The 24,137-nt window shown below is 40.5% G+C and overlaps 1 protein-coding gene across 2 annotated transcripts in view; it reads left to right on the forward strand.

Annotated features, from left to right (window-relative positions):
• Positions 1-24,137, forward strand: part of LOC126279108 (long-chain fatty acid transport protein 1-like) — a 322,787-nt gene that overhangs the window by 265,271 nt on the left and 33,379 nt on the right. For both annotated transcript variants that reach the window (XR_007550783.1, XM_049979589.1), the window contains exons 6-8: positions 15,152-15,344; positions 15,499-15,642; positions 15,727-15,864. Coding sequence is in view for 1 of the 2 variants with exons in the window: in XM_049979589.1 (XP_049835546.1) it covers positions 15,152-15,344; positions 15,499-15,642; positions 15,727-15,864 (475 nt within the window). In the remaining variant the exon portion in view is untranslated. The remainder of the gene's footprint in view (positions 1-15,151; positions 15,345-15,498; positions 15,643-15,726; positions 15,865-24,137) is intronic.

The raw sequence follows: 24,137 nt of genomic DNA on the forward strand, positions 1-24,137 counted from the left end.
ATATATAAAACAGAAAGAAACTTCCACATGGGAAAAATATATTAAAAATAAAGATTCCAAGACTTACCAAGCGGGAAAGCGCCGGCAGACAGGCACATGAACAAAACACACAAACACACACACAAAATTACGAGCTTTCGCAACTGGCAGTTGCTTCGTCAGGAAGGAAGGAAGGAGAGGGAAAAATGAAAGGGTGTGGGTTTTAAGGGAGAGGGTAAGGAGTCATTCCAATCCCGGGAGCGGAAAGACTTCCCTTAGGGGAAAAAAAAGGACAGGTGTACACTCGCACACACACACACATATCCATCCGCACATACACAGACACAAGCAGACATATTTACAGGCAAAGAGTTAAGGGCAGAGATGTCAGTCGAGGCGGAAGTACAGAGGCAAAGAAGTTGTTGAAAGACAGGTGAGGTATGAGCGGCGGCAACTTGAAATTAGTGCCTGCCGCCGCTCATACCTCACCTGTCTTTCAACAACTTCTTTGCCTCTGTACTTCCGCCTCGACTGACATCTCTGCCCTTAACTCTTTGCCTGTAAATATGTCTGCTTGTGTCTGTGTATGTGCGGATGGATATGTGTGTGTGTGTGCGAGTGTACACCTGTCCTTTTTTTTCCCCTAAGGGAAGTCTTTCCGCTCCCGGGATTGGAATGACTCCTTACCCTCTCCCTTAAAACCCACACCCTTTCATTTTTCCCTCTCCTTCCTTCCTTCCTGACGAAGCAACTGCCAGTTGCGAAAGCTCGTAATTTTGTGTGTGTGTTTGTGTGTTTTGTTCATGTGCCTGTCTGCCGGCGCTTTCCCGCTTGGTAAGTCTTGGAATCTTTATTTTATATATATATATATATATATATATATATATATATATATGTGGTTCATGGTGTCGGTTCCTGTAGTCATGTCCTAGTTCATGAACCAGGCAACGTATGAGTGGCCAAGTAAGTGGTCCGGACAGTCGGGATTCCAGTTACTTTGGAATAAGGCTGGGCATCTCGTATATATTCTGAGTCGTGGTCACCTTTGTGCTCATACAGCAAAGACTACCAAATCCACTGATTAGTCCCTCAATCGTTAGGGGTAAAACTCAATGGGACTCGGGGGCAAGTAAGGCTAGCAACCTGCTTCCCTGGTACTTTAAATATGATGCTGGCAACAATCAGAGCAAAATGCCTCGGACCTTTGGAGGTGATGGAGTCCCACCTCTAACTGACAAACCAGGGACTCCTAAGATACGACTTGGCAAACAAATGGTAATGAGATGGGGAGCTATTAATATCAATGGGGGCTACTCTGGGAAGAAGGTAGAGCTGGCAGAGGCTGCAAGTAAGATGGGGCTGGATGTTTTAGCTGTTAGTGACATTCTGGTAAGGGGTGAGAAAGAAGAGGAAATGGGAGAATACAAGGTCTACCTGTGAGGAGTCAAAGTAGGAATAGCACAATGTGGTGTAGGGCTTTACATCAGGAAAGAAATGGAACCCAGCATAGTTGCAGTAAGGTATGCAAACGAACGACTGATGTGGATAGATTTGACAGTGTCTAGCAAGAAAATTAGGATTGTGTCAGTATATTCGCATTGTGAAGGGACAGATCAATATAAGATGGATAGTTTTTCTGAGGCACTCAGTGATGTAGTTGTTAGAGTAAAGGACAAGGACAGTGTTCTGCTCGTGGGTGATTTTAATACCAGGATTGGAAATCAAACAGAAGGGTATGTAAAGGTTATGGGAAAATTTGGAGAGGATATAGAGAACAACAGGAACGGGAAACAACTCTTGGATTTCTGTGCTAGTATGGGCTTAGTAATCACAAACTCTTTTTTTAAACATAAGAACATTCACTGGTATACTTGGGAAGGCAGGGGAACCAGATCTGTCATTGACTATATAATAACAGATCAGGAATTCAGGAAGGCTGTGAGGGACACACGTGTATTCAGGGTATTCTTTGATGACACTGATCATTATTTAATGTGCAGTGAAATTGGGATTGTGAGGCTGAAAGTGCAGGAAGTCAGGTCCATATGTAGGAGGATAAGAGTGGAGAAACTTCAGGATAAGGAAATCAGGCACAAGTACATAACAGCGATCTCAGAAAGGTACCAGTTAGTTAAATGTAGTCGATTACAGTCATTGGGAAAGGAATGGACAAGGTACAGGGACAGAGTACTAGAAGTGGCTAAAGAATGTCTTGGAACAGTAGTGTGTAAAAGTTGGATGAAGCAAACAGCTTGGTGGAATGACACAGTCAAGGCAGCCTGAAAAGGAAAAAGAAGGCGTATCAAAAATGGCTACGTACTAGAACTCAGGTAGAGAGAGAAAGTTATATTGAAGAAAGAAACAAAGCCAAACAGATAATTGCAGCATCTAAGAAGAAATCTTGGGAAGACTTTGGAAACAGGTTGGATACTATGGGTCAAACTGCTGGAAAACCATTCTGGAGTGTAATTGGCAGTCTTCGAAAGGGAGGTAAGAGGGAAATGACAAGTATTTTGGACAGGTCAGGAAAACTGATGGTGAATCCTGTGGATGCCTTGGACAGATGGAGGGAGTATTTTGAAGAGTTGCTCAATGTAGGTGAAAATACGATCAGAAATGTCTCAGATTTCGAGGTAGAATGGGATAGGAATGATGATGGAAATAGGATCACATTTGAGGAAGTGGAGAAAATGGTCAATAGATTGCAGTGCAATAAAGCAGCTGGGGTGGATGAAATTAAGTCGGACCTCATCAAATACCGTGGAATGTTAGGTCTTAAATGGCTACACAGGACAATTGAAATGGCGTGGGAGTCGGGAAAGGTTCCATCAGACTGCACAAAAGCAGTAATCGCACCAATCTTTAAACATGGAAACAGAAAAGATTGTAACAACTACAGAGGTATCTCTTTAATCAGCGTTGTGGGTAAAATCTTCTCAGGTATTGTTGAAAGGAAAGTGCGAGTATTAGTTGAGGACCAATTGGATGAAAATCAGTGTGGGTTTAGGCCTCTTAGAGGTTGTCAGGACTAGATCTTTAGCTTACGGCAAATAATGGAAAAGTGTTATGAGTGGAACAGGGAATTGTATCTATGCTTTATAGATCTAGAAAAGGCATATGACCGGGTTCCTAGAAGGAAGTTATTGTCTGTTCTACGAGATTATGGAATAGGAGGCAAACTTTTGCAAGCAATTAAAGGTCTTTACATAGATAGTCAGGCAGCAGTTAGAGTTGACGGTAAATGGAGTTAATGGTTCAGAGTAGTTTCAGGGGTAAGACAAGGCTACAACCTGTCTCCACTGTTGTTCATATTATTTATGGATCATATGTTGAAAACAATAGACTGGATGGGTGGGATCAAGATATGTGAACACAAAATAAGCAGTCTCGCATATGCGGATGACTTAGTTGTGATGGCAGATTCGATTGAAAGTTTGCAAAGTAATATTTCAGAGCTAGATCAGAAATGTAAGGACTATGGTATGAAGATAAGCATCTCCAAAACGAAAGTAATGTCAGTGGGAAAGAAATATAAACGGATTTAGTGCCAAATAGGAGGAACACAAAGTCAGAGCAGGTGGACAGTTTCAAGTACTTAGGATGCATATTCTTACAGGATGGCAACATAGTGAAAGAACTGGAAGCGAGGTGTAGCAAAGCTAATGCAGTGAGCGCTCAGCTACGATCTACTCTCTTCTGCAAGAAGGAAGTCAGTACCAAGACTAAGTTATCTGTGCACCGTTCAATCTTTTTGGCCAACTTTGTTGTATGGGAGCGAAAGCTGGGTGGATTCAGGCTACCTTATCAACAAGGTTGAGGTTACAGATATAAAAGTAGCTAGGATGATTGCAGGTACTAGTAGATGGGAGCAATGGCAGGAGGGTGTTCACAATGAGGAAATCAAAGAAAAACTGGGAATGAACTCTATAAATGTAGCAGTCAGGGCGAACCGGCTTAGATGGTGGGGTCATGTTACACGCATGAGAGAAACTAGGTTACTCAAGAGACTCATGGGTTCAGCAATAGAGGGTAGGAGGAGTCGGGGCAAACCAAGGAGAAGATACTTGGATTCGGTTAAGAATGATTTTGAAGTAATAGGTTTAACATCAGAAGAGGCACCAATGTTAGCACTGAATAGGGGATTGTGGAGGAATTTTATAAGGGGGCTATGCTCCAGACTGAACTCTGAAAGGCATAATCAGTCTTAAATGAAACTTCCACATGGGAAAAAATATATTAAAAACAAAGAATCCAAGACTTACCAAGCGGGAAATTGCCGGTAGACAGGCACAATAAAATAACACACACACACAAAATACGAGCTTTCGCAATCGGCGGTTGCTTCGTCAGGAAAGAGGGAGAGTGTAAGGAGCCATTACAATCCCGGGAGCGGAAAGACTTACCTTAGGGGGAAAAAAGGATAGGTATATACTCGCGCGCGCACACCACACACACACACACACACACACACACACACACACACACACACACACACATATCCATCCATACATATACAGACACAAGCAGACATATTTAAAGGCAAAGAGTTTGGGCAGAGATGTCAGTCGAGCGGAAGTGCAGAGGCGAAGATGATGTTGAATGACAAGTGAGGTATGAGTGGCGGCAACTTGAAATTAGTGGAGATTGAGGCCTGGTAGATAATGAGAAGAGAGGATATATTGAAGGGCAAGTTCCCATCTCCGGAGTTCAGATAGGTTGGTGTTGGTGGGAAGTATCCAGATAACCGGGACGGTGTAACACTGTGCCAAGATGTGCTGGCCGTGCACCAAGGCATGTTTAGCCACAGGGTGATCCTCTTTACCAACAAACACTGTCTGCCTGTGTCCATTCATGCGAATGGACAGTTTGTTGCTGGTCATTGCCACATAGAAAGCGTCACAGTATAGGCAGGTCAGTTGGTAAATCACGTGGGTGCTTTCACACGTGGCTCTGCCTTTGATCGTGTACACCTTCTGAGTTACAGGACTGGAGTAGGTGGTGGTGGGAGGGTGCATGGGACAGGTTTTACACCGGGCTCGGTTACAAGGGTAGGAGCCAGAGGGTAGGGAAGGTGGTTTGGGGATTTCATAGGGATGAACCAAGAGGTTACGAAGGTTAGGTGGACGGCGGAAAGACACTCTTGGTGGAGTGGGAAGGATTTCATGATGGATGGATCTCATTTCGGGTCAGGATTTTAGGAAGTCATATCCCTGCTGGAGAGCCACATTCAGAGTCTGATCCAGTCCCGGGAAGTATCCTGTCACAAGTAGGGCACTTTTGGGGTTCTTCTGTGAGAGGTTCTGGGTATGAGGGCATGAGGAAGTGGCTCTGGATATTTGTTTCGGGAGGGTAGTTGCGGGATGCCAGCGCTTTCGTTTGGTAAGTCCCATCATCTCAGACACACAAACAAACACAAACATACACACAAAATTCAAGCTTTCGCAACCAACGGTTGCTTCATCAGGAAAGAGGGAAGGAGAGGGAAAGACGAAAGGATGTGGGTTTTAAGGGAGAGGGTAAGGAGTCATTCCAATCCCGGGCGCGGAAAGACTTACCTTAGGGGGAAGAAAGGACAGGTATACACTCATACACACACACACACACACACACACACACACACACACACACACACATATATATATATCCATCCACACATACACAGACACAAGCAGACATTTGTAAATATGAAATAAATTCACCTCAAGAAAGGAAAGTCAAAACAAAAACAGGCAAAACCTAAAGTGAGAAAGGAACAATATAGAAAATGAATCCCCAAGCACAATGCTTTATTCAGTCAGACAGTTAGCATGTGGCCAAAAGTTTGTAGACAAATTACAGATTCCTTTTTCATGAATATATCATGAACTTAAGCTTACTTTAAGGTTAAGGTGGAAGTGAACAGAGATAAACTATTTATGTGGAGGAACTTTTTTATATTTATTTTCCCTATTTATATTATATTTGTATTAGAACTTAGAAAGAGACATATCACTTAATGTTCAGTTGGTTATGCAATTTTTTTAGTGTCTGCATAAAATAAAGTAGGCCATTCCTCAAGATTCTAAAAAGGATTACGAATAAGTAGTTTTTTATGGGAAAGTTCCTGCTTCAGTGTTGGAACACTTAAACTGACACTGAGCTATGCATTTGATAAAGTGAACCGTTCCCACAAAGTACTCTCTTCTGGCTATTAATATTATATTCCACTTGGTTCTTGTGTTATGATGATGTAGATTGAGTTTGACTCTAGTTTCCTGACCAACAAAAGTAGTCTTAATGCATACATATTACATACAGTTAAAATTGTAAAATAAATTTCCCCAAAATTCTTGAAGTACAGCCCAACAGATGATTCTAACACTGCTTTTGTATAACTCAAGTAACTTAATTAATTTACCTTGGCTTGCTGACCTCCTTATTTTAAATGCATAAAGTTTGAGGTAAATAGTGAATTATACACAAATATAACTCGAATTCTTTACAGATGAATGGAAAAACTAGTAGAAGCCGACCTCGAGGAAGATCAGTTTGGATTCCGTAGAAATACTGGAACACGTGAGGCAATACTCACCTTACGACTTATCTTAGAAGAAAGATTAAGGAACGGCAAACCTACGTTTCTAGCATTTGTAGACTTAGATAAAGCTTTTGACAATGTTGACTGGAATACTCTCTTTCAAATTCTAAAGGTGGCAGGGATAAAATACAGGGAGCGAAAGGCTATTTACAATTTGTACAGAAACCAGATGGCAGTTATAAGAGTCGAGGGACATGAAAGGGAAGCAGTGGTTCGGAAGGGAGTAAGACAGGGTTGCAGCCTCTCCCCGATGTTATTCAATCTGTATATTGAGCAAGCAGTAAAGGAAACAAAAGAAAAATTCGGAGTAGGTATTAAAATCCATGGAGAAGAAATAAAAACTTTGAGGTTTACTGATGACATTGTAATTCTGTCAGAGACAGCAAAGGACTTGGAAGAGCAGTTGAATGGAATGGACAGTGTCTTGAAAGGAGTATACAAGATGAACATCAACAAAAGCAAAATGAGGATAGTGGAATGTAGTCAAATTAAGTCGGGTGATGCTGAGGGAATTAGATTAGGAAATGAGACACACAAAGTAGTAAAGGAGTTTTGCTATTTGGGGAGCAAAATAACTGATGATGGTCGAAGTAGAGAGGATATAAAATGTAGGCTGGCAATGGCAAGTAAAGCGTTTCTGAAGAAGAGAATTTTGTTAACATTGAGTGTAGATTTAAGTGTCAGGAAGTCATTTTTGAAAGTATTTGTATGGAGTGTAGCCATGTATGGAAGTGAAACATGGACGATAAATAGTTTGGACAAGAAAAGAATAGAAGCTTTCGAATGTGGTGCTACAGAAGAATGCTGAAGATTAGATGGGTAGATCACATAACTAATGAGGAAGTATTAAATAGGATTGGCGAGAAGAGAAGTTTATGGCAGAACTTGACCAGAAGAAGGGATCGGTTGGTAGGACATGTTCTGAGGCATCAAGGGATCACAAATTTAGTATGGGGGGGGGCAGTGTGGAGGGTAAAAATCGTAGAGGGAGACCAAGAGAGGAATACACTAAGCAGATTTAGAAGGATGTAGGTTGCAGTAGGTAGTGGCAGATGAAGAAGCTTGCACAGGATAGAGTAGCATGGAGAGCTGCATCAAACCAGTCTCAGGACTGAAGACAACAACAACAACAACAACACAAAGTGTTGTGGGTAGCAGGAGAGCCAACACAGGGTTACTAAGGAGGCCGAAATGCACGTGTTTTAGCTCACGCAGGCTGGCGTGAGGTCTGGAACATGACAAGGGAATTATGATTGAGAAAAACGGACGTAGCTGGTGGAATACTTAACTTTAATCCATCAATGACGAACGTCGCTCTTGATGATACATGGTTTACAATATCAATAGTACTGATAATGGTGCATTGCTAGGTTGTAGCAAATAATGTAGCTGAAGGCTATGCTAACTAGTGTCTCGGCAAATGAGAGCGTACTTATTCAGTGAACCATCGCTAGAAAAGTTGGCTGTGTAACTGAGACGAGTGCTCGGAAGCCTCTCTAGACCTGCTGTGTGGCGGCACTCGGTCTGCAATCACTTATAGTGGCGACACGCGGGTCGGACATATACTACCGGACCGCAGCCGATTTAAAGGCTACCACCTAGCAAGTGTGGTGTCTGGCGGTGACACCACACAAAGTTTAGTGCTGTTGTGTCTTTACTGTAAATAACCAGTATTTATTGCAAATATGATCTTGGACAGTTCTTTTGACCAAGGAATCTACTTGAAGATCCCATTTTAGGTTACCTTGATTGATTATTCTCAGAAATTTTACACTTGGTTCCCTTTTTACAATTGTATTTCCTATGTGTAGTTCCACACCAGTATCATTTCTCCTTCTTTAAAATTCCATCATTGATGTTTTGCAGATGTGGACACTAAGATGGGTTTTATTAAAATATTACACTATTTCATTTACATTGTTGTTGCAGCAGATCTTAATTCATCACAGACTTTGTATTTGCAGGCAACAGATGAATCAAAATGAACTGCTTTAGATTTAAGAGAAATCTCTTTAATATAATTTCTATACAGAAGGAACAAGAGTAGAACCTGTACAGAAACTCTAGGCACACCATATCTAATGTTAGTTTTCAGACATTCAAGGTTTGTGTGAAAAGTAATGTCACTAAGTTCATAAAGAGTAATGTCACTAAGTTCCTATAAACTAATTTATTGATCCCTCTGGAGCAATGTATCAAAATTCTACAACATATGACCCTCATACATCAGTACATTCTTGCCAATAAGATTTCCAGGTGCTGTATGCACCCTGGAAGGCCTGTATTGGAATGCCCTTTAGGGCAGGCATAACTGTAGTTTTCACATTGCCAATGGTCATGAAACTGTGTCCTTTGAAGGGTGTCTTGAGCTCAAGAAACAAACAAAAGTCTGCTGGAGTGCGGTTGGGACTGTAGTGGGGTTGGCACAGACCAGATAATCTCTTACCAAGAAGGCAGTGGCTGGGTGTATAGTTTGAGTGGAGCTTCTGTGAACCAATGATGATGAGTGCTCTGATGTAGGCAACCCTCCCTTCCCCATCCCCTGCCTTTTGACTTCCATGTAAAAGACTTACAAACTCTTTCTGGACGATACCACTTCACTTTGGATCTGTTCCTGCATGTTTTCCTGGGGCATGCTGACTGTGAGGTGTGCCACTCAGAGCTCTGTCTGTTGTCTCAGGGTCATATTTGAAAACCCACATCTCATTTCCATTATCAGTGTTGCACCATAAATAATTCACTTGGCATGGCTGAGAGAAATTGAAACATCTTCCATGACTACTACAAGAGCCTGACAAACAAGTCAGGCTGGCTGAGCAATGTACACCAGGGCTGCCTGCCTATGCAGTGAGTACGAAGACCATGTCATCAAGGTGGTTACTTCAGTCAGTCACTAAACAGGGTGACCAGAAGTGCAAAACTATTGACGTGGCAGAAAGATGGAGCTGTCATACTGCAGATGGACCAATTGCTTCACACTCAGACCTTGGTTGTGTTGTGACTTGTCCAGAAGAAACCAGTGCTGTAGCAAAACAAGGATGGGTTAAATCCGCATAAATATTCCTTTTTTAGAGGTATTGCAGCCTGCTGCCTACCAGCTAATAGGAGGGACCTTTTCTCACATGTCTGTTGCTGTAGTTGGTCCAGAAGGTTAGCATAGTATTGACCCATAATTGTTTGAGCAGTGGGCATATAATTGTTTCATCAGTGGGCAGATAATCATGATATTTTTGTCTCTGGGCTGTAGTATTGGTCTCAAGTTTAATCAGTGGTCAGAAACTGGTACAAAAGATCTTGTCGGTTGCTCTGAAAACGGGGTCAAACGTTGTTTGGACATTTCCATTCTGATGCGTTTCTGATCATGCATCAAAAGTCATGGCACTCATCTAGCAAATAAATTTCTGATATCAAATTCCCATGTTAAAATGTGATATGCTTATTCAGATGATTTCTGTACAGCTTCAGCAGTTTCTTGCACTTTCACTTCCTCTGTGACCATCTTACGGACTTACACGATAATTTATGAGGCAGTGGCACATCTTGGCTGACTACTATGTGAATCATCATCTAAACTGTCCTGACCACTTTTGAACCTGTTTCTCCACTTGGTAACAGCAGACTATGAAGGATCAAAGTCTCCCAGTGTGTTTTGAAAATCTGCAAAAATATCCTTTGCTTTCAAATCTTATTTTACAAAGTATTTAATCACTGTTCGAATCTTGATTTTTTTTTTTATCCATCTTCACAAGTCACCAAATGAGAAAAACAACAGAGAGACACCTGCACCAATGATGTCTACCCAGAGTACTGACATATCACATCTTTACTCATGGAGAGTGACCTATTATTATGCGGAAACCTCGTTGTGCTAGCATTGTCATGTGTTAGCAACTCCGCGAACTTTTTGAACTACCCTTATATCACACGAAATAAATCTCGGGTGAACTGCCTGGTATGAGTGTGCATAGGACACAATATTTCGGCAATCGACCATGTTGCCATCATCAGGTGCGCTGATGTACTGACCGGCAGTGGGCTGGCGCCAGGTATATATAGGACAATCCCCCTCCTCCCTCAGGTGCTTCCTATGAGTCAGTGCGGTCCGCGCCCCATGCGCAGTCCAGGTACAGTGTCCATTCTCCCACCGTGTGGGCGCTGCGTCCTTGGTCCTCTTGTTCAGGAGGGTCTGCCAGCACCACTCTCGTTTTCTTCCCTCCTCCTCCGAAGTCGGTACATTCCGGGAAATATCTTTTTCCTCTTAATCTGGGTGATCGCGGGTTCCCGCACCTTGCTAAGGATGTAAGCGCTGTCACGATTTAGTTGTGGCTCCCTTACTCTAATCTATATGGCTTCTTTGATGACAGAGTCCCAGTATTTGGAAGTCTGTGTCAGGACTTTGGTTTGGTCATAAACCGTGCTGTGGAGTTCCGACAGGCAATGCTCAGCGATTGCCGACTTACTGGGCTGTTGCAGTCTAGTGTGTTGTTGATGTTCTCAGCATCGCTGACCGTTGCCTGAATACTAGGACTGTGTCATCAAAGAAGCCATAGAGATTAGAGTAAGGGAGCCACAACCTATCACAAATGGTGATTAGTAAGTAAGGATAGAATAGAGAAATACTTGAGAAACAAAGAGAAGTGTGAAATGTAAAAGGCTTATGCAAGTTTGTGTATTGTAGAATGTTTTCAGTTTGTCAAGATGACAGAATTTAATAATGTCATTGTACTAGTAAATAAGTTATGATTTGGTGGACTCAAGTTCCTGTAAGAAAGCCAGGGAGACCAGTGGAATGGGCGTGGAAGATTATGTTTAGATTTAAGAACATAGCCAATGAATCTTGTAATTTAAGTGAGCTAGTGTGAGAGGGAAGCTAAGTTTATTGCATATAATTGTCAACTTGTAAATGTATGTTGAGATGTTGCAGAGAAACCAAGAGCAAAAGTCCAGGGTAGATTTTCTAAATGAGGGAGGCATATTGTGCTGCATATAACCCACTTTGCACAGCCAAGGGAAACTGCAAAGTCTTCCTTGGCTACTATTAGAACCAGATAAATAGCTCAAGTCGAGCCAGCTGAGCAAATTATACGATGGCTGCTTGCTGTGGCAAGTACTAGGGTTGTGATGCCAAGGTGGTTATTTCACACTGTCACTGAGCACAGTGACCAGAGGTGCAAAAGTTTCAACACAGCAGACAGGCAGAGCCACCATGGTGCAGGTGGCCTGGTTGCTTCACACTCAGTCCATGGTTCTGTTGTGACTAGTGTGGAAGATACCAATACCATAACAAAACTAGTAATGGCCCAAGCATGTATACATATTCCTTATTTTCAATTAGAGGTATTTCCATCTGATGCTAAGGAGGATCCTATGATGGTTCCAATCTTCGCATCTACCAATTTATGAGTCTCCATTGTTCTACAAGTCTCTTTTTCTGGATGTAGCTGCTGCTAACTGTGATACTGCTGTTTGTGCCAAGTCCATTGCTGTGGACTTAGTGCTCTCCTGCAAGGTGGGCCACCTGTTGGGCTTACATCATCTGCTGCCGCCTTCCACCCTGGACCATCCAGGGCCATGCAGCTGTTAAACAGTCATCAGTTGTGTGGACAAGCTTCTTGCTGACTGTCTTTGCTCTGGGCAGACTCTGCTGTCATGATCTGCCTTGTCTTCATAGGGCTTCCAGTGTGGTAGTACATGCATTGATCAGGCTCACCCAGGACTATTAGTGCCCTATACGTGGTGTGGTTTGTGCAATGTCCCATCGTGTTGGGTCAGTACCTCTATCATGCACCATCTCACCACACAACTGCTACCCTCAATCTTTGTGACAGGTTACCAGCATCCTGACCTTGTTCTACCCTGTTGCACCATCTTCCATAGTGCCCGACCAACCTGCTCATTAAAATAACATTGTCCAGAAAAGTTGTATCATTTCTGCATAATTCCAGAAGTTCTTCACAAATGAGCAATTGTTTGGACTCAAGGTCATGGACAATGGTTCTGGACATCCAGAGTCTGAGCTGTAAGATGAACACTCATTCTATGGCCTCTGATCAAAAGTTTGCATGTCAGACAATCTTCACCTTTCAGCATTGTAGGTTGTTCAGAGTGAGTTTCATCATCGACTTAATCCCGCTTTCCAAAAACGCATTGTGCCACTGAAACAGCAGTTGGTTTGACAAACATTCACTCCCAAATGCCTGTTCGATCATTGGATATGTTTCAACTGTGGTCTTGCCAAGTTCCATGCAGAATTTGAGTGCATATTGTTGGTCAAGTGAACTCTCCATCGTGGCTGTAACCAGGCAACCAAACAGAGGTTAATATAGGGTCATATTCTGCCTCTCCAGGAACTCAGAGGGAACTAAAATTGGTTGTACTGAAGAGCCAACAGCTTCCACAAATGAGCCTGGATGAGTACATCTTAGTCTGATCAATAGGAGCATCAGAATAGAAGGGTGACATTACTTTCTGGACAAACATTTTGTATACATGATTACTATTTTTGTAACTATAAAATGTTTTAACGAGTAATTACAGCATCTAATAATTTATCTAATAGCACAGTAACATTAACAGAGTCAAAAGCATTTTTAAATGCAGCTGCATGTTTCGTTGTTTCTCTACCGCTTATCATTTCATCAAGAAACTAAGCAGCTGCCACCCTGGTGGGTTCGTTTTGTAAGAAACTGTTTTGTTTCTCAGAACTAAATTGCTTTTGTCCAGAAAAGTTATGGTTCTATTTTAGATTACCTTCCCCAATATGTTGGAGAAGACCAGCGAAACAGATTGACCTAAAACTTTTAGCGAATTTAATTCATTTGATAAATTTTCTTTTCTGTTTGTCCCCTTTCTTAAAAACTAGGAATAATTGAGTTTCAGTCTTTCTGGAAAGGTAATAGTTTAAATTACACTGTCAACTGCTGCAAACAGAGGTTCACAATGCTTCTTAGAGATTCCTAAAATGTTAATGTTTATTTTCACTTCGTTGCAGAGGTTTCTGTTTTAGTGAACAAATGCTACTGGTTATTTCTCTGCTGTCAGTGGAAAGAAGGTACATGTATGCTTAATGTTCAGGTCACCATAACATTCTCACTTGTTACTCTAAAACTATTAATTACATCCCATATGTCAGCAGTCAAGTTACTTGCATTTTGGAGCTCACTATTATTATAATTGCTTCTAGTTTCAGTTAACAAAATGTTATTACACTCATTGCAATTGCTGAAGCCAACTTTAAGTTCGGGATTATTGTCTTCTACAGTTCCAAATTGTTATAAAGTAACTTCTCCTAATCAGATAGTCGCATTTGTATGATGTGTAGTTTTGACTTTTGTAGCCACATCAAAGCAGTAATACAAATCATTGGTAAAATGATAAATGACACATTTTTTGATGAACTACAAGGTGAATTGTAATGCGCTCTTAAGGCTACTGATTTATCATCATATGCAAGTCTTTTACATACACACTGTTCCTTTTCTTGCCATTTTGTGGTTGGTGTGAGGGGAGTGCTATCATTTGAGTGAAACTGAAGCTGCATTGCATGGTGATCAGAGATGCCAAACTCCAGGAAAGATGTGCTATATGAAAAACTGATCATGCTATTCATTATATTTTCCAGGCTTGTATTTTTGTTATCATTTTTAAAATGTGCTCATTTGATCGTAGGATCAGGCCAATTTCATTAAGTTACAGGTAGCTCAAATATAAAATCCGCAAACATCCTGAAAAATTATATGAGCATGCAGTTACACTAGATACAAACAGGAAGTGATACATGGATTCTTTCCTGGGAGGATGCTTTAAAATACCTTTGGGTCTGGCATCCTCATCTTAAAAACAACATACATATGGGTATAACAATATTATGAAAAGGATAGTTGCTACTCACCATATCGCGGAGATGCTGAGTCACAGATAGGCACAACAGAAAGACTGTCAGAAAGTGAGCTTTTGGCCAACAAGGCCTTTGGTAGAAATAGACAACATATACACACACACTCACTCAGACACAACTCACACACACATGACCACAGTCCCCGGCTGCTGAGGGGGACTGGTTTGTCTTTCCTGTTAAAAGAAGCTTAAAAGATCGTGGACAGAGGGCTACAAATACTAACTGTTACCAAAGTACCAGTGTACAGTTACCATCAAGACAAAAAAAAATCAGTCAAATATCACAAGTCCATAATCTTTCCCATATGTAAATGCCAAAAAGCGTACCTTTCATAACACACTCGAAATTCATAGAACATTCATTCTGCATATCTGATTGATATTTTTTAATTTCACAAGTTCTCAGTAACATTTTAATTTTTTTTTACTCATTGCAGTATTAGTATAAACCTAACATTAATAGGGCCTTGTAAATGCTGATGTCTCCTTTCTCTTGGAGAAAAAGCTGTTTAATTGCTTTTTTCATTTTTAAATGAATTAGTGACTGTTAATATTGCAGCTAGTTGTAAAATAACAAAACTTAAGCAATTATAAAAATTTTAAATTAATATGAAGCATCTTTTTATAACAAGAAATTTAGTTTCCATAAATACAATAAATCAATTCTTCTTTTTTCATTTTATATTTCACAATTTTTAGGTAGCTCAGTACATAGGGGAGATGTGTCGTTACCTATTGTCTGTACCACCAAAGCCTGAAGATACTCAACACAAGGTTCGTTTGATGTTTGGAAATGGTCTTCGCCCACAGATATGGAGAGAATTCACTAAGAGATTTGGAATTAAAAAGATTGGAGAATTTTATGGTGCAACAGAGGGGAACTCAAACATTGGTGAATATTATTAGCAATTCATTTGCTGTTTCATAAAGTATTGTTTATACCTTTGTAGCATGGCTCTTTGAATATATCTAAATGCTAAAAGCTTCATAAAAGTTTGTTTTATTCATCCTACCAATTTACCACATTTTTTGTTGTGATTTTTCAGTCAACATAGATGGAACAGTTGGTGCTGTTGGCTTTGTTCCTCGATATGCAACTGCAGTCTATCCTGTTATTTTGATAAAAGCTGATGAAGAAACTGGAGAACCTATTAGAGATGCTAATGGTTTCTGCATTCGATGTAATCCTGGTACAGTGATACTGTTAAATAATCTTGTCTTGGAAATCCTGCACACCTAAACGTCTTGCTTACTGAAGTATGTAATATTTTCAGGGGAACCAGGATTGTGTATTGGGAAAATTGATCCCAAAAAAGCTGTAAGAAAATTTAATGGATATGCAGATAAAAAAGCTTCAGAGAAAAAGATACTGAGAAATGTGTTTTCTATGGGTGACCAGGCTTTCAATACAGGTAATTATCCCTTCACTGTCATTTTTAAAAAGTAGTAGTAGTTTTGAGTGGAATTAAAGTCTTATAAGAACAATGGCAGATAATATTTCTCCATTCAAACACAATAAAGTGAAATAAATTAATTAATTCACTCAGTCACTCATTCATTGTATTCTGTAGATTCCATTAAGAAAGAGAACCTTGAGCGTGCAGAACAAGTCAGGTTACACATTAACAAGAGAAAAGCAAATTACAGAATCCTCTTGCCACTAATCTCAGTATCATAACATCATTTTTTATGTACTGGATGAGTGTAACCATGATAGTTTTGAATCATTTAGAGGGGATGACGAACAAGTTTTGGATGCTGTCAGTGCCTGAGAAATACCCAGAGCCAAATGTAATCGCTCGCCCTCTTCCATATGAACCCTATTGGCCTGCTAGTTCTGGGCATTCACAGAGGGTGGTATTACTGGTGGTTGGAGCTCCAATATTATGGACCTAGTGGACCCCTCAGGGATATTGCTGCCAAGGAGGGGAAGGAATGTAGTGTGCATTCTGTGTGTATACCAGGAGGAGTCATTCCAGGTGTGGAAAGGTGCTTCCAGATGCCATGAAGAGCACAGGGTGCAGCCAGCTGCAGGTGGTAGCTCTTATTGATACTAACAATGTGTGTCACTTTGGATTGGAAGACATTTATTCTGATTTCGGACAGTTGTAAAGACTGCGAGTCTTGCTTGCAAGATGAAAGCAAGAAGCTTAGTTGTATTTACCTGTGCAAGATTAGCTGTACTTACCTGTGCAAACATGCCCTTGGTACCTGTGCCTATGTCAGATCTAGCTAAAAAGTGATTGTCTAAAGTATGTTAAGCTATTTTAAATGATATGGTCCACACCAGATTTTCAGTCCAAATACTTAAGTTGCACTTTGTTCTTGAATAACCTATAGTTTATGGCTAGATCAAGTCTCATTGATTATAATTTATGCACAGTAAACAGCTGACCACACACTAAACTTAACTCGTTTCCTATAAAGAGACTGTTGAGTGCAGTAACTTAAGCTAAGGTGACTCTAAAGTTTATGCAAGGCAAGGAAATCATTAACACATTGCTTAACTACACTGTCTGTCCAAATAAATAGTCATATCAGAATGAAAAAAATGAAGTACACAGTAAATAGCATTTAGGAATAACACAGTCCAATGTTTGGTACTATTGTCATAGTTTTTAGAATGCATTATTGAAGTTTGATACAGTTCTTAAGATTAATTGCAAGCTCACATTCAATCACTGAGAAATGGTCACTGAATTATAGAAAGATCTCCCTATGCAAAATTTAGATGAAACTTTGCACATTGTATGAGTTGTAATTTGTGCTAATTCATCTGCAGTACATTTTTAGATACAGATATTGCTCATTTCATAACCTGCCACAGACTAACTAAAATGGCTTCCAGGTGCCTCTCTCTTATAAGGCTACTTCCAGCTATTGTTGTTGCTGACGTTTTACTAATTACAGTTAAAGTTTTACTCTCCTGAGAAAATGAATAGTAAGAGAAGATTCTTCTAAATGTGGACTTTTAGCTAAAACAACAAATGCTATTAATTCTGCTGTCGTATTTGCCAAAATAGGGTATTTTATGCTGATGTCCAAAATTAAATCAACAAGCAGAAACTTTGCAAGGTTGTGCAGGTATTTTGCCACAAAACAGCATAAACAGGCGACAATAAATTAGAAACAATGTAAAGAATACAGAACATAAACAATTGCAACATGCATAATGTAGACAATAAAGGTTCTTCATTTTTTCCAACTTAACGGATTTGCACACATATTCGTACTAGTCTTGGAGAGTGGTTGGTGGATTCTGACATGATGCAACCAGTCTCCCTAGTGCATCTCAGACATACTCTGTGGGATTCAAATAGGGAGACCAAGCAGACCATGCCATGCGTGCAGTATCTTCTGTTTCCTAGGAAATGTCGGCCAACTGTGGTCTAGGAGGTCAAGCATTATCATCTATCATTACAAAGTCAGGGCCAACAGCAACTCACAACAACTGCTCATGAGGTCTAAAGATCTCATTACGATACCTGACAGCAGTTAAACTTGGCTGATTCACCCACAAAATTTCCTGAAGAGCTCCGTGAGTGGTCAACACAGTCCTTGCCCACGCCATTAGGGATCCTTCTCAATATCAGTCTCTTTCCACAATGTTTGGGTCCCTGTCCCACATTCCCTCCAGATGTGAATCCATCAAGAATTGCTCTCCAGACCAAATCGTGGCTCACCTGTGAAAACACATTGGCCCCCTGTTTGACCATCCAGATGGCATGTTGACGACTCCGCTCTAAACATTCCCTTCTGTGAAGACGCATCATAGGTACACATACAGCAGTAATGGCCACCCTGCTGAAGCCTTTTGCACATGGTTTGCCTTGATGTAACACATCCAGTGGATGCTGCAAGGTCGTGCAGTACTAAGGCGGTACCGTTGTGCCCCTACAGCCAAATAACAGTTCTCTCTTTTGATGGCACACATGGTCGGCCCTACCCGACTCTTCAGGCTACAGTTTAAGTTTCTATAAACTGTCGTCGCATTTGAGAAATAACAGAATGATTCACATTAACCCATCAAGCCAAGTCAGTTTGTAAATGTTCTGCTGCCATATGGTCCTATGGTCCAGCACTGCAGAGTCTGGTAGGCATATTCTCTGTGCCATACTGCAATGTCTGTGACTCTGTATACAATGCTTCTGGATGTGGGGCTACCCGACAAACACTATTCCGTTTGATAGGTGCCCTGACATTCTCTCTGGCGTAGTTTGTCCATGACCGGAATGCCGTCTTCCATGCAGAACACAATCTTATGGATATCTGTTGACTGTTTATTTGATTATATCATAAATTAGGCACAGGAGAGTGAAACTGCTGTTTGTTGTTTTAATTTTGGATACAAGTGTATTTCAGTATCAATGTTTTGACTATAAATGCTAATTACTCTGAAACTAAATGAAAGCAAAACCTGCTAACATATTTTGAGCATGAGCTATAATTATTTTTCCATGTTTTTCCTGTACTCTACCCAGAAGTTAGTAACTGGATATAAGTTTACGAGTGAACAATGATAAAGAAGTTTTGTATTACAGGTGTCTTGCAATTAGCACAGTTTTAGGTAAATTAATTACACGAATGGCTTCTAATTAACTAAATGAATTGTACTAACTAAATGAATTGTACTGGATAATAAAGTCAAGTTGGCTAATCCTGAGTTCTCATTCAAGATTTCTAGTACCGTACACTTTGTCGTATAAATGATAATCTTGAAGATATTAGCAGAAAAATTAAATAAAAATTTTGGCGGGAAGAAAACATAACATGGGAAAAGAACACAGCTGCTTCATTACAAGTAGAGATCACCATTTCTAGCATCATTGACAGAACTAACTGTGATCCTCTGGTACAGAGCCAAGTGGAGGGTCTGAATCAGATGCTAAGGTGGTTTTGCAACCATTTAGATTGCAGATGCCTTGACTTGTGCCATTGTATGAGTTATGACCACAAAGTAAGTTCTGTTTGGTTATATAAAACAAAAGTGTGCAGAAAAAAAATGTATATTTATTCTACAAAAATTTACAACTGTTAAAACTACTTTTCTGCAAAGCTTCCAAAATTTTGTAGGCACCTGTCACAGTGTGGCACAAGTCTTTTTATGCCTTCTTCATAGAAGGTTGCCACCTGTGTATTCAACCATGTGGTAACATGTTCTTTCAGCTTGTCATCATCATTGAAGTGTTGTCCACCAAGGACAGATTTTAGGTGTAAGAAGAGATGAAAGTTGCTAGGAGCGAGGTCCGGGCTGAATGGGGGATAATCAAATACATCCCAGTGAAATTCCCATAAGTGTAATTTGGTCACATTCTCCTTGTGTGGAAAAAAAGAACACCTTTTGAGAGTAACCCTCGGCACTGGTTCTGTATTGTGTGGCGGGATTTCTTAATGGTCTCGCAGTAACCATGTGAATTGATTGTTTGGCCTCATGGTAAGAAATCAATCAGCAAATGCCTTTTTTGTCTCAAAAAATGGTGCATATGACTTTTCGAGGTGTCAAGATTTGCTCAGGCTTAACCTTCGTTGGGGATGAAGTGTGGCTCCATTCCATTGATTGCCATTTTGTTTCAGGGGTGTTGTGGGATGCGCAAGTTTCATCCCACATGACTATCCGAGAAAGAAAACCATCACCTTCTTCATTGCAATGTGTCAAAAACTGAAGTGCAGTGCCCATCCATTGTTTTTGTGTTATTCAGTAAGAATTTTGGGTACCCAACACGAGAAAAGTTTTTGAAATTTCAGTTTTTCAGTAACAATTTCGTGGATTAGCGATCATGAGATTGGTGGAACTTCCATAGCAAGGGTATTAAGTGTAAACTTATGGTTGTGCTTAATCTTCTCTTCGGTTGTGTGAACCAGTTCATCAGTAACCACAGACTGGCATCCACTTCGTTCTTCATCGTGCACTTGATCACGTCCTTCATTGAACAGTCTGACCCATCTTCTAACCGTTGAATCACTCATAGCATTTTGTCCGTAAACCTTGCAGATTTGTCAATGAATTTCATTTGATTTAACTTTCTTTGCATTTAGAAAACAAATCACGGATCTGATTTCACACACGGTGGCATTTCCAATTACAGCTGACATTATAAAGAAGCACTACAAAGCACATGTGGGCAGCAGAAATCTGAAAATGACACACATGTCTTCTCCTTGAGTCAGAGTAACTGCCGCGCATGCTCAGAACTGCGATCGTAGTGCTGCCACAGATAGAAATAGAAATGAAACTTACTTTGTGGATGACTCACAAATGTTGAGTTTCCGGGTCAGGGGTCCATACACACAGAAATGGCTACACATGTAACGGGCTCTATGTTGATGGGACTGGGCAAATTTTAGGCTAGAGAATCTCAGGAAACTACAGAAGGGTGTCAGTCTGAAAGGGTGCAGGGTCAACAGAGGATGACGGTAGATCTAGCAACAATTGATACTGTAGTTGTAAATTGTCATCGCTGTGTTTAGAAAGAGCCAGAGCCCCAAGCGCTAATAGAAAGCGCTGAAGCTCAAATGGTTATAGGTGTGGAAGGCTTGCTGAAGCTGGAAAGAAGTTCAACCAAAATTTTTACAAAGGCCCTAACCATGTTCAGAAAGGATAGATTAAATACAGTTGGCAGTGGAATTTTTATTGCTTTCAGAAGTAGTTTACCCTGTAGTGAATTTGAAGTAGACAGTTCCTGATTGTATACTGATTAGGTTCCTTTCAGATTACGCTGATACTATAGCTCCCTACTTAACAATCATATACAACCGCTCGCTCACGGATAGATCTGTACCTACAGATTGGAAAATTGCGCAGGTCGCACCAGTGTTCAAGAAGGGTAGTAGGAGTAATCTATTTAACTACAGACCTATATCATTGACGTCGGTTTGCAGTAGGGTTTTGGAGCATATACTGTATTCAAACATTATGAATCACCTCGAAGGGAACGATCTATTGACACGTAATCAGCATGGCTTCAGAAAACATCGCTCTTGTGCAACGCAGCTAGCTCTTTATTCGCACGAAGTAATGGCCGCTATCGACAGGGGATCTCAAGTTGATTCCGTATTTCTAGATTTCCGGAAAGCTTTTGACACCGTTCCTCACAAGCGACTTCTAATCAAGCTGTGGAGCTATGGGGTATCGTCTCAGTTGTGTGACTGGATTCGTGATTTCCTGTCAGGAAGGTCGCAGTTCGTAGTAATAGACGGCAAATCATCGAGTAAAACTGAAGTGATATCAGGTGTTCCCCAGGGAAGCGTCCTGGGACCTCTGCTCTTCCTGATCTATATAAATGACCTGGGTGACAATCTGAGCAGTTCTCTTAGATTGTTCGCAGATGATGCTGTAATTTACCGTCTAGTAAGGTCATCCGAAGACCAGTATCAGTTGCAAAGCGATTTAGAAAAGATTGCTGTATGGTGTGTCAGGTGTCAGTTGACGCTAAATAACGAAAAGTGTGAGATGATCCACATGAGTTCCAAAAGAAATCCATTGGAATTCGATTACTCGATAAATAGTACAATTCTCAAGGCTGTCAATTCAACTAAGTACCTGGGTGTTAAAATTACGAACAACTTCAGTTGGAAGGACCACATAGATAATATTGTCGGGAAGGCGAGCCAAAGGTTGCATTTCATTGGCAGGACACTTAGAAGATGCAACAAGTCCACTAAAGAGACAGCTTACACTACACTCATTCGTCCTCTGTTAGAATATTGCTGCGCGGTGTGGGATCCTTACCAGGTGGGATTGACGGAGGACATCAAAAGGATGCAAAAAAGGGCAGCTTGTTTTGTATTATCACGTTATAGGGGAGAGAGTGTGGCAGATATGATACACGAGTTGGGATGGAAGTCATTACAGCATAAACGTTTTTCGTCGCGGCGAGACCTTTTTACGAAATTTCAGTCACCAACTTTCTCTTCCGAATGCGAAAATATTTTGTTGAGCCCAACCTACATAGGTAGGAATGATCATCAAAATAAAATAAGAGAAATCAGAGCTCGAACAGAAAGGTTTAGGTGTTCATTTTTCCCGCTCGCTATTCGGGAGTGGAATAGTAGAGAGATAGTATGATTGTGGTTCGATGAACCCTCTACCAAGCGCTTAAATGTGAATTGCAGAGTAGTCATGTAGATGTAGATGTATATGGGTAGAGGTTACAGGTAACAACTGGAATAAATTAATAATTGGTTCCTTTTACCAATCCCTGCAACTCAGATGATACAGTTCCTGAACAGTTCAAACAAAACTTGAGTCACATTTCAAATAGGTATCCCAACCATACAATTATAGTTGGTGGTGACTCCAGTCTAGCCTTGATATGTTGGTGAAAGTACATGTTTAAAGTCAGTGGCAGCATAAAATGTCATCCGAGATCATACTGACTGCTTTCTCAGAAAATTATTTTGAACAATTAGTTTAGCAGCCCACTCGATGTGTAAATTATTGTGAAAGCATACTTGATCTTCTAGCAGCAAATGATACTAAGCAAATAGGGAGTATCATGATGTAAGCTGAGCACAGATGTGGTTTGGATTTAAAGAAATAGTATCAATGACATTTGAAAAATATATATACCAAATAACTTAATAGGAGGTGGTACTGATCCCACGTGATACACAAAAATCATCAGAACACTGTTGCAGAAGCAATAAAAAAACAATGCAAAATTTAAAAGAATGTAAAATTCCCATGATTGGTGAAGTTTTACAGAAGCTCAAAATGTAGCGCAAACTTCAATGTAAGGTGTTTGAATAGTTTCTTCAATGCAACTGTGTCTCAAAATCTGGCAGAAAACGCAAAGAGATTCTGATCTTACTTAAAGTACGCCAATGGCAAGATTCAGCAAATACCTCCACTGCACAATAACAATGGTGATGTTACTGATGGCAGTACCACTAAAGCAGAGTTACTAAACACGGTTTTTCGAAATTATTTCATCAAAGAAGATGAAGTATGAGGTCTGTTCAAAAAAATCCAAAACATTTGTTGTTTCGCACCACTGGTGTGTTGGAGCAAAATGCGGTTGGCATCCCTGCACATGCCTGTGTTTAATGTTTAACTGCCAAAAGTTTCATTATTGTACGTCTGTTAGTTATTGTTCAGTGCCGTATTGAGTAGAACATTGTATTGCACAGTTTACAAATTTTGAGATGGCAGAGTTAGAGGAGCAACATATCTGCATTAAATTTTGCATTAAACCTTCACAAAGACACAACAAATGATGCAGAAAACCTATGGTAATGAGTGCTTAAGCCATACTTGGTGTTATGAATGGTTAATGGAGTTTCAAAATGGCCAGATGGAAGTTGAATATGATCCTTGTTCATGATACCCTTTGATATCTGCTGATGATACTCAAGTCAGGAACATCAACGAAATTGCATGTGCTAATCTAAGACTGACTGCCCAAGAAATTGCAGAAGAATTTATTATTTCAATTTGATCATGTCATGAAATCCTGACACGACATTTTGGAACACATCATGTTACCACTAGTTTGTCCCACGGCTCGTGAGTCAGGACAAGAAAGACTTCGCCTTGCAATGTGTTCAGAGCTTTTGGGTTGCACAATTGAGGAAGAGGTGTTCCTTAAGAGAATCATAACTGGTGATGAGATGTGGGTCTGTGGTAAGGATGTTGAGACCATGGTCAAATCTTCACAACAGGTTGAGAAAAGTTCTCAAAGACCAA

Source organism: Schistocerca gregaria, chromosome 6 (genome assembly GCF_023897955.1).
Source record: "Schistocerca gregaria isolate iqSchGreg1 chromosome 6, iqSchGreg1.2, whole genome shotgun sequence".
Classification (NCBI taxonomy): Eukaryota; Metazoa; Arthropoda; class Insecta; order Orthoptera; family Acrididae; genus Schistocerca; species Schistocerca gregaria.